Here is an 11,335-nt window from a genome sequence, read left to right as displayed (position 1 = left end):
ACACAGGGCTGAGCCTGACCAAGACCAGGTCTCTTGTCAACCACAGAAAACCTTTGCACACCAACATAAAACCCATCTCAGGCATTTCCTGACTGCATGACATTTGACTTAGTCACATCACTCAAAGTTTGATGTACTGTAGTCACAGGAGCACTAAACAAGGGGGGGGGTACAAGTGGGGCGATGTGTAACAAGGCTCTGGCCTGGGAGGATAAACAAGGTAAGGTGTACATTTTAAGCTAGCCTCTTGATAGTACAAACGGCTCTCCAAATATTTCAGGGTAAACCTGCTTATACAGTCTAGGCCCTGGGGTTGACTCGTTTTGGGTGTGCGCGTGGGGGGGGGTATCGCTCCAAATATTCCCTATATAACCAGTTTGGCTAAAGTGACGTTTACAGCTTTGCTTACAAAATGTTTTCCAGACCAGTTGTTGCACGGGACTGTACAATCTGCTGGACTTCCACCCCAGGCATGACAAAATTACTCAACCCTGCAAACCCCAACAATGCTTACCAAGACAGACCGTCTAGTAAATCATTCATGGTATTGACACATTGATGTTCTTGCAGTCAGTCAACAAGCACCATTTGAAGTGTGTTTCTCAGATACCCATGATGTCCACACTCCCTCTACTGGGCTCGAACAGTACATGACATTGAACTCCGTTCAAACTAAAGTCAACCTTGTTAGTCATTTTCAAAAAAAAAAAAAAAAAAGTTAACCACACACATTGACAAAGTGTTTTCAAAAGTACATTTATTCATTACTTGCCATACAATAAAAGTATTTTCCAAATATATTCTAAAAAGCCAATCTTCAACATTCAATTGCATATCCCTTGCTAGCTTGAGTGCAGTTTTACAGTGCAGATAAAAATATACAAAACATTAAGATTTTTTTTCCCCCCCCAGTACTACTCGTTTACCAATGAACTAAAAAGGGGGAAACATTTTTAAATTCCCTAAGTTAAATAAAGGACTCATGGCTTTAAGACAAAATTAAACTTAAGCTGGAAGAAAATAGATACCATTCCTCTGCAAAACAAATTCACTAATATTTTTAATATACAAATACATCAGCTTAAAAAGCTACAGCACAAGACATAAAAAGAGCCTTTTGGCAGAACATTTAGCTAGGAAAAGCAGAAAGAGCTCCGCTGGACGTCAATGTGAAGTACCAGGGTCATCACAGATCTTGCCTCGGCATGGGAGATGATCCAAGTAAAACTGTTGTGGGCCACCCATCAGGGTTCAATATGCGGGTCAGAGGGGGATTCTGAAAGACTGCTGAACAGCTCCACTTCTCCGTTGGAGGACTCGTAAAAGGAGAGAGGGCTGTCCCTCACAGTCGAGTCCACGCTTAGCCCCAAGCCAGAAGATGAGCTGTTGCTATGCGAAGGAGATGGGGGGGGGGTGAGATTAGTAGGTATTCAAAAATGCATGCATTCATGTCCCATCACGTGTGCAGTCACAGGACAAGCGTCTTTAAGACACAATTTGGTCCATCCTAGAAACTACCTCTCGCAGTCCGAGTCGCAGGAGGCCTTGTCCGTGTCCTCGAGGGAGTCGCGGTGGATGTAGCTGCTACCACCATGGTGGATGGCCTGGGCCACGGTGTACCTGGTCCGGCCTATGGCACACCTCTCTATTCTGCTTATGCTGAGATGCGACTGGAGGAACAGATGGAGCCGACTGTCTGATAGCAACAAGGGCGTCTGGAGAACACTACAAGAGGAGACAGTCATTAACAGCAAAAAAAAAAAAATCTTGTTAGATAAACATAGTTGGTAGGATAGGACGAATTTCAAGTATGTCACCATTTAATCTAGAGACTACAGCGAATACAAGCTACAGGCTCCGGAGGTACCACTAGATGGCATTGCTATAATGTCAACAGTAGCCGTTTTGGAGCACTTTGGTTGCTGCAGAAAACTCACATGTCTAGAAACTCCTGCAGGCCCTTCATCCTCTGGTCAACTTTTTCTGTGTTGTTCAGACTGAAGAATAGGTTCCTCGGGGGCAGTTTGGGCAGTTCTCTGGATTAGGGATAAAATTGTTTAAATAGAAGATGAGTGCATTTTCTAACTAAAAGCCATTTCTTCATTTAAGACAAAAACGTTCCATTCCTGCTGAAAATGGCCATGATAACATTACAAAACAGTGATAACTCTCAACTCACTAGAAAAGAAAGCAATGGCAGACTAATGACCAAGTAAAAAAAAAAACCCTTTAATGACTTACATGATCAGAGCATTCTGTTCCAGACACTGACGCAGCCAAACAAACTCATTGTATCTCCTCCTCACACAGGATGTTTTCCTCCTAAAACACAGGCTATTCGTCTACACAAAACAGAACACCCATCAGCAATGCACCTTTACAAACAGCATCCAATTCAAACAAGCCTCCAATTCCAACAAGAGAGCCACATAAACCCAGTTCAGTTTCACAACCGCATCCTCATTCTTGTCTACCGAGGGGGAAAAAACCCCACCATATTAATATATACCCAACCAGGAGGTTCTGAGGACAATGTGCCACTCACATGCAAGGCGATCTCGTAGTCGATGTGCGTGTGCCAGAAATCATCTTTATGGAGTCTTGGATTCCGAACACAGACACTGATAAACTCCTGCAGATGTCAAAACAGATTCAGGAAAGACTTTCAGAGAGGTCAAGGGCATACAAGTAAATTCTACTGCGAACAATGGAGTACATGCCTGACAGGATATGTCTCAGCACAACAGTTTTCCACCAGAGCCACAGGGAAAGAAAAATAGACGCTAAACTGCAACTGCATAAATAGGAGGTGCTATGGTCTGCGTATGCTCAGAGACGAGAAATGCCACTCACCGTTTTCATGAGGCTGTCCAACGCATGGTCCATAGTTGATGAAAAACCTGAAAACGCATAAACTAGTGTTCAAATTCCAACATGCACGACCACTTTCTGGGACAAAGATCTTAAGTTTGTCAAGAACGACGCTCTTGAGTCGACCGTAAGGAACAAACTGCTAGCGTGTGTATTCAAGGCAATGGCTGCATGTCAAGCGTTTCAAACTGCAACCGGTCATGTGGGTTTATCAGACCACACTGCCACAACATTCAGCAGAAAAACAGCCAAAGTCCATGTCCAAACTGGGATATTTCTAAATCAGCTAGTTACATCCTTCAGTGCTTTCAGAGACTCAAGATCACTGAAAGTTGAGGCTGATGCTAAAGAGTGAAGGTAACCAAGGCCAAAAGACGTGGATTTGCAAGTGAGGGAAAAAAAAAAATCAGCTCAAATACTCTCACCTCATACCACACCAAGTCTGGTTTAGGAAAGCCTCGTGGTACAGGGATCGAAGCCTGTTATTTCAGTCAATGGCTTCCATTGGTTTTAACCAATTAGAGTTAATTTCATGCAAAAGCCAGAGGTGTTTAACACTCGAGGGTATATTTTATTAAACTGCCATTAACTGAACACCAAGTAGTTCCAACTTTGTTTAAAAAAAAAAAAAGTTCCCTTACTCCGGTACATCCCCCCAAACAAATACGCTGCACTGCCAATTTAGCCATGTTCTACCATTGCGCAGAGTTGCGGCCCCTCGCATTGAACACCGGCAACTACATGAGCTGAAATCCAAGCAGCGTGCAACCAATACTTTGAATTCCTACAACGACAGAATTTTACATACAGATAGTGCATGGGCCTTAGGCACAGGCCAGAAAACCACAGCAGTTGACATGTACATTTAAACAATTCAATATCCTTAATTCCCAGCAGTCTACAGCTGGTTCTCGTTGAGACCCTCTTAAATCTTTCAAAAGTTGTGCACCTACTAGAACATTTGGAGGAGAGCGGAACCTGGAAATGCACTCAGTCTAAAGCTACCCAGTTAAGTATTGGCCCTATACAAAGATTTACCCATTCCGCAAAGGCGTCTTCCCTTCTCTTGACGGCAAGTCAGACGGTGCTTTATCGCCCCGCGTTGCGAACGGAGCAGCAAAGGATCCGGGTCTTGAAAGATCACCAGGAGCCCACCTTTACCTCCGCTGTGGAGAAACTGGCTGTTTGGAGGCGAGTGAGTCGTGGTGGGGCGAGACTGCGGGGCTTTAAAGCGCGTGTAGGACCGAGCAACTTCTGAACCGATGTTAACGACGCGCGTTCACGCACCAATATCGGAGACTTCTAGTCTTGTAAAAAAAAAAAAACAACAAAATAACAAACTGCAGGCACTGCAAAACCGCACAATAAATAGTCTAAAAAATAGGAGTCGTTGACGGAGCTAGCCAAAGAAACATGTCCCTATCTCACTGCTATGCAAGCTAACTAACACTGTTCCAGCAAGCGAGGGGTGCGCCTTCCTGACTCTTTTGTGAACGCGTGCGCGTAATTGGAAGGGGTGGGGGGCATTAAGACTAAGTCGCATCACCTGGTCAGGAAGGTCGGTTGAAATGGGACAGACAGACGCACCTGCCAGCTCCACTCAGCCCCTCCAAACATCTCGTGATGCCACGGTCTTTATACATGAAGCATGCACAATTAATCCTTTGTTAATTAAAGGGTGAAAATGGTCCGTTGACGGCGCCAGCAGAAAGGCATCACAAATCCCAAATCATATGCGTGCATGGGGGGGGGGGGTACAGGGGACCTTCTTATGGATAGAAGTGATTTTACGTCGATGAAATTTCACTCAAAACGAAGTAACTCTTGAAGGGCTTGTCCATGCACTTTAATTTCTTACAGGTCTTAGGTCTTAACAGTGGGATAAGGCTGCTTCATTATGCCTGCTAATTAGCTTTCCAACACGCTCTTGGAAGTTTTTGTGCACACTAAAACCGTGTTTTCCCAAAATAAATCGATTCCCTCTAGCCTGAAGTCGAGGTTATAACATGTTATTTTAATTTATTTATTTATTTATTTATTTTTGTCATTTTATAAGAAAAAGAAGTGCTGATTATGAGAGATCTGCATACCATGAAAGATACCATTGCCCTCACTGTAGGCCTGTTCATTAGTGTTCCCCACTTGGTAGGTCACATGATTTTGATTAACATCAATTCAAATGATTCTGGACAAAACATTCACGTTAGGCCTAGAGGACCGTCATGTTGTGTATGTTATAGAAGTTTACTCATATCACATAACCTACCACTGGATAAGGCAATTACATAATGTAATTATAATTATTATGTAATATAATGAATAATTAATTCATGCATTCATTCAATCATTTGTTCTCTCTACCCACTTCATCAAATTATGGCTCCCACTGGGCTGGGCGCTATCCCAACAGACACTGGTTGCAAGGTGGGAAGATATCCTGAACATGGCGTCGATCCATCACAGGACACACATTAACACTCCGTTACACACTGTAAGGGAATTTAGAGTCTCAGAGTATTTGAAGTTTTTTTTCCCCAAACTGAGCCTAAACATTCAACTAGGTCTAACTTAAGGGTTCTTCCTGGAAGCTCGATATGTTTGCTCCGATTCTTCTAGATAAGTGCCAGCACTGTAGTCATACAAACCATAATGCAAAAACCTACTCTAATCTCAGCCGAGCCGAGGGTCTCATTTACAGGATATGTTGTTGAGGCAGTTTGCTTACACAAAACAAACAAAATAACCGTCTCCCCCTCGCCATTGTGAAAAAGCAGATAACCACAAAAGGTCTCAGCGCGAGTGAAAACAGGATCATCTCTTGTCTACAGAAATCCATTGATTGCGGAGCCTCGGTTGCTTCATGGTGCATGAAAACTAGCCCTGTGACCTCCTTTTTTTCAGTTTTACTTTGGTGTTCTCTCACTTTGTCAAAATATCAGGGTGAATGTGTAAAACAGATTATGATCTGCCAGCATAGCTCCCTATTATATCTTCCAGCAAACATCCTTGGATGTCACTATCTTGATTTAGTGTTAGCCCTGAAAAGACATGGGCCATACGGAGAAGTCACCATAGTGGACTAAACACATGTGGGCATATACGCACACTTTATCTGTACCACTCATTTCTATGATAACGATTTAGAGTGCAAAAAGATTAGATTTGTCAAAGTGATTACAAATCAAATTAAGTGGGTCTTACCAATTTTCTTGGAGATCCTAAAAGAGGAATTCCAAAATCCTGGGTGGTCCAGGAGTTCGGTCCCTAGAAATGAGTGAAGTCTGACCATGTTGGTTGTCTTAAATACCTTGCTGCAGTCCAAGCGCTGTCCTCCAGTCCAAATCTAAGGAGAAGGACAATGTCTGCTTATTTGCATACAAAGGACTTTTGTCACAGGTAACATCAGGACAGGGAAAGTTTCCCCAACAGTTCATATTCACTTTAATACAGTTCAACCTGCACCTACACCTCCACATTTGGACTGCCCCCCCCCAACACATGGACTGTGACCATACAATCCCCAAAACACACTCATACACTCACACATGGACAATGCAGCCACCCACACAGGGACTGTGTGATCATACCCCCCCCCCCACACACACATATACACATGAATGGTGCATGTGACTACTATGTACATGGTCCTTGCACTCTTTTTGCAGATGTTCCATCATGTCGTAGATGTTCTTTTGTGTTGTATTAAGTTATTCTGATGATTGTTGGAGCATTGATACAAGATAAACTTTCACATGAACGGACGATAAAGCGTTAGCTTACATCATCTTATCTCATCTTAACCTGATAGGCTTTCTCTCTTTCACTTGTTTTTTCGCTCTTTCTTTTTCACTTTTGTTTTTGTTGTGTTTTTCTCGTCACCTGCGGTCGCTGATCTAGATTATAGACAGCCATCATGTGTCATCCACTCATGCCACGAGATGCATACACAGACAGGAACACACAAGCAAAGGCACACAGCACACACACACACTAGCACACAACATTTGTTCTCGTGATCAGTTTTTTTCCACATCTATTATCTCGAATATAATCAAAACTGAGCATCTGTTAGCAGATTATTCAAAATGTTGTGCACAAGGTTGCCACCCTTCAACCCCACCAGCAGGTCTCGCACCATTTGACAGATGCTTGTTTGACTTTGTTGGCCCTCTCTCTGACGTGAAGGTATCATATCTTTCTGAACCCTAAACTGTAATGGACTTACAGTCGCCACAAAATTAGCATAAAATTGATGTCTGTGCTGCATTGTTGTGATGCCTGATTCAATCAAGATATGCTGGGTCTGCAAGGAATCCCTCTATGAAATGTGCTAACCACCATGATGTGATAGGCTCCACGGAACGTTGCTCTTTTTAACTATGTTCTTCTTCATGATGTGTTTTAACTACTATAAAAGATAGCTATGTGCTACTCTTTCTCCCCCGGCATTTCCATATCTGTTCATTGCGTCTGGATGTTTTCCAGAACATACTGACAATGTCTCAGCTAATTAGCTAGCCATTGGGTAAACTGGAGATGAGTGGCTGCCTTTGTTGCATCAGTAAAAAAAAAAAAAAAGAAATGGCATGTTCTTCCTGTTCTTTAAATCACTCCCCATTGCCATATCAGTGTTAGCCCAGCAAAAAGGCAAGATTACCTCCAAACACCCGAGGGCCAGATCTCACTAACTCGCTGTGCTTGGCTCAAGTCATGTGCCCACATGCTAATGGGAAGTGGCCATATTCAGGATGTACAAATCATTATTGGGACAGTCAGGGAATTTTACACAAGATCAATAAACATCATGACATCTATTTACATGGACAAAAATATCAAAATATCATATTTAAAATTCCAACTAAGGCTCATCACATTCAACTGTTTTGCTATGCAAAGTATAAAGACAAATGATTATATTTAGATGTCCTTGACTTTTACACAGAGCCCTTCACAGGACTGACCGTTCAGGCCTTATTCACCCTTTTTACTGTTTCTGAACACTTTGATAGCATTCTGTCAGTTTGGAAGAAGTCCTAAGCTCTGGGGCATTTCATAAGGGATTTTCAACCATGGATCCAGCTAACTCTGGCATTGCAATTGAAATGTCCCCAACAGTATTGTGTGCAAAGGAGCAAAGTCCATCTCTCATGCCCTAATGCCAGTCACAAGACCATTCACCTCATTGCTGCTGAGGTTAGCATGAATGCTGGCAATGTGGCACTCATTGTTCCACCAAGATAAAGGCGGCATGGTGGCCAAGTGGTTAGCACTGTCGCCTCACAGCAAGAAGGTCCTGGGTTTGAACCCCGGGGTTGTCCAACCTTGGGGGCCATCCCAGGTCATTATCTGTGTGGAGTTTGCATGTTCTCCCTATGTCTGCAGTGGGTTTTCTCTGGGTGCTTCGGTTTCCTCCCACTCCCAAAAAGACATGGATGTTAAGGTTAATACTCCTGTCTGTGCCCCTGACCAAGGCAATGGCAAGATGAACTGGAGTTGGTCCCTGGATGGTGCACGGTGGCTGCCTACTGCTCCTAGCTACACAGCTAGGATGGGTTAAATGCAGAGAAAGAATTTCCCCACGGGGATTAATAAAGTAGTTTAAAAAAAAGATGTTCAGATACATCTGTTTTTTTAAAGGTTTTTCCCCATTAGAGAGACTTTGAATGCTTTTCACCAAGTCATAACCATCGATCTTGCAGAAGCAACTTTTCTGCTTATCTCTGTTTGATTATCAAGTTCTGAGCATTCTCAAGATATGAGTAACATCACTGATTTGACTTGATAAGTTGACCGACAGAGAAAGTCGTTCCCTGTGCACTGATAATGGATGTGACCTCGCTTCATGGCCCAACTGGCAAACATGCTGTGATGGCAAAGGCGCAGCCCTGCATTGACTCTTTGGAACGACCACAGACTGAAGCAACATCCAGTGTGACCTTGTGTGTGTAGACGAAACATACGCAGGGTGGGACCAGAGAGCCACCCAAAAATGGTGATAAATCCTAACTTTGTGAGACTGGACAGTTCTGTTTCTTTCCTCTTAAATATGCTCTTGACATCATGATTGGCACTGAACCAGAAGGACATGTGTTGCCTTTAAGTAGTGGCTGTGTTGGTAAACAAGATCAGGTCTGGCCTCCTTTCCCTTCCATGTGTCACTTCTCTCCAGAAGCAGTTAATCAGCTGAGTTTTCCTCCCCCTCCACAGTCGAATCAGGAAGAAAACCCGACTAAGCACCACAGACCAAAAGCTGATTCTGCTGGGATCTCGTGCTGTTTCATCAGCCATCCTTTCTGTGCATGTGAGGGTAAGAAGGACATGGACCCAGAGGACTGAGTCCTTCTTTTTTTTTGTTTGTTGGAAATCTGAGGTTGAACAGGATAATGCGCCTTTTGTGAGCTTTGGTTTATCAGAGATATCACTAAAACACACATATGGGTAGTGGAAGAAAACATGAGGCTCTGGTTCAGTGCCAATCATGTCCGACTCGCCTGTGTGGAACACCTATCATGCAAACTAAAGGTCAAAACTGGATTTTTGTGTAGAAACAAATGATGTTTTTCTTTTGCTAGGTGAAAGACCATTGTACAATCTACAATCCAGTCTGCGCTTGATTATGGTGGTGGTGGTGGTGTGTGTGTGTGTGTGTGTGTGTGTGTGTGTGTGTATATATTTATATATATATATATATATATATATATATATATATATATATATATATATATATATATATATATATATATATATATATATATTTGGCGTTTTTTTCCCCGGAAACGGTCAATGGTGTTGATAAAAGTGCTCAACAAATGAGCAGCGGAATATTAAGATAGATGTTGGAAAAACACCTTTGATTAGGTTGAATCACATCGGCAGTTGATGAGTACGCGATGCATGAAACAAGCTTGTACTGCTATGTATTCAAGTTTTTTCCTACATCTATCTTAATATATATGTGTGTATAGGGCGGCGCGGTGGCCGTGGTTACTGCTGTTGCCTCACAGCAGGAATGTCCTGGGTTCGACCCCAGGGTTGTCCAACATTGGGGGTCATCCCAGGTCATTCTCTCTGTGTTGAGTTTGCATGTTCTCTCCGTGTCTGCGGTGGGTTTTCTCCGGGTGCTCCAGTTTCCTCCCACCATCAGAAAGACATGCATGTTAGGGTTAATACTCCTGTCTGTGCCCCTGACCGAGGCGTGGCAAGACGAAGTGGAGTTGGTCCCCAGGCGCTGCACGGCGGCTGCCCACTACTCGTAGCCACACAACTAGGATGGGTTAAAGGCAGAGAGGAATTTCCCCATGGGGATTGATAAATAAATAAATTATATATATATATATATATATATATATGTGTGTGTGTGTGTATATATATGTATAAAGCATAAAGCATGCTTTCCCTCTACCTTAAAGCCTCTTGATTGCGTGTACCACAGTTTGCTGCACCGCATCACCATTTACATTGTGTATGGAAAGGTGGGCTGGTCCTCCTTAACAAATAGAAGGGAGCAACATTCTTTGTTATTTATAAGTCTCGACAGACTGTTCCAGTTGCTACCGTCAGGCAAGCGGTACCACAGCCTCAAAGCCTGGATCAGTAGGCTCCGAAACAGCTTTTTCCACCAAGCAACCGGGCTTTTGAACAAAGAACATTAAAAGACACTAAGCCTGGTGTCGGACTGATGGTACTGACCTGTGGTCTTCAGCGGATCATTGGTTTACACAAACACACACACACACACACACACACACACGCACACACACTGCACCTTACATACATGGCACACACACACACACACACACACACACACACACACACACACACACACACCGCACCTTACATACATCACACACTATTATTGTTGCTGTTTTCTTTGTTCTGTTTTGTGGTTGTTCAGTTACTATTGTTGCTGCGGTGTTGAGGAACCGAAACTCAAGAATTTTACTCTCTTATACTTTTATAATGAGACGTAACAAATAAGGAATCTTGAAAAAACAGCCCAGTTACCTCTGCTGTCTGGCCCCATTTAAACACAGTACTGACAATGTCTTGATGCATGCTCAGTAATCCAGCTAAGCAAATCAAAGGAGGTTGAATCGGTTCATCAGGATATAACGTTTATTGACAAGATACGTTTCATCACTCATCCAACTGACATCTTCAGTCTAATGCATCTGTCGCCATTTTACAAGGCCGTGATTGCAACAATGCCTGATCCTCTGTGAACAGCACACATGGCCTTTGAAACTCTAGTCAAAGGTCACACCCGTATTTGCATATGAAACTGGCTGTTGGTTTCGGTCGTTATGTGCTGTATTGTTAATAAGGGTGGGGATACCTGCAGTCAGTTCAGACTGAAGAGATCACTTAGCTGAGTGATGAAACGTGTCTGCCAATAAACGTTGTATCCAGGTGAACTGGCTCAACCTCCTTCGATAGTACTGACAATGTCAGGTCACGGGACATT

At 43.1% G+C, this 11,335-nt stretch overlaps 1 protein-coding gene across 1 annotated transcript; it reads right to left on the bottom strand.

Annotated features, from left to right (window-relative positions):
• Window positions 1-760: 760 nt before the first annotated feature.
• snx10a (sorting nexin 10a) lies at window positions 761-2,886 on the bottom strand. The gene is made up of 6 exons (XM_056297983.1): window positions 2,854-2,886; window positions 2,546-2,632; window positions 2,242-2,342; window positions 1,938-2,036; window positions 1,519-1,725; window positions 761-1,389 (listed from the first exon to the last, which is right to left on the bottom strand). Exons 1-6 carry the CDS (start codon window positions 2,884-2,886, stop codon window positions 1,245-1,247), a joined length of 672 nt encoding a protein of 223 aa, XP_056153958.1. The 3' UTR covers window positions 761-1,244.
• Between the last annotated feature and the right edge of the window lie 8,449 nt (window positions 2,887-11,335).

Source organism: Lampris incognitus, chromosome 18 (assembly GCF_029633865.1).
Source record: "Lampris incognitus isolate fLamInc1 chromosome 18, fLamInc1.hap2, whole genome shotgun sequence".
Classification (NCBI taxonomy): Eukaryota; Metazoa; Chordata; class Actinopteri; order Lampriformes; family Lampridae; genus Lampris; species Lampris incognitus.
This window is presented reverse-complemented; position numbering and strand designations above follow the sequence as displayed.

What these genes read in the sequence shown, in the direction of transcription:
- snx10a (XM_056297983.1), bottom strand. Translation starts at nt 2,886, where the DNA reads ATGGACCATGCGTTGGACAGCCTCATGAAAACG. An exon ending in GAACAGAATGCTCTGATCAT is followed by an intron (nt 2,037 to 2,241) that starts GTAAGTCATTAA and finishes TCCCTAATCCAG; the next exon opens with AGAACTGCCCAAACTGCCCC. An exon ending in TGCGACTCGGACTGCGAGAG is followed by an intron (nt 1,390 to 1,518) that starts GTAGTTTCTAGG and finishes TCCTTCGCATAG; the next exon opens with CAACAGCTCATCTTCTGGCT.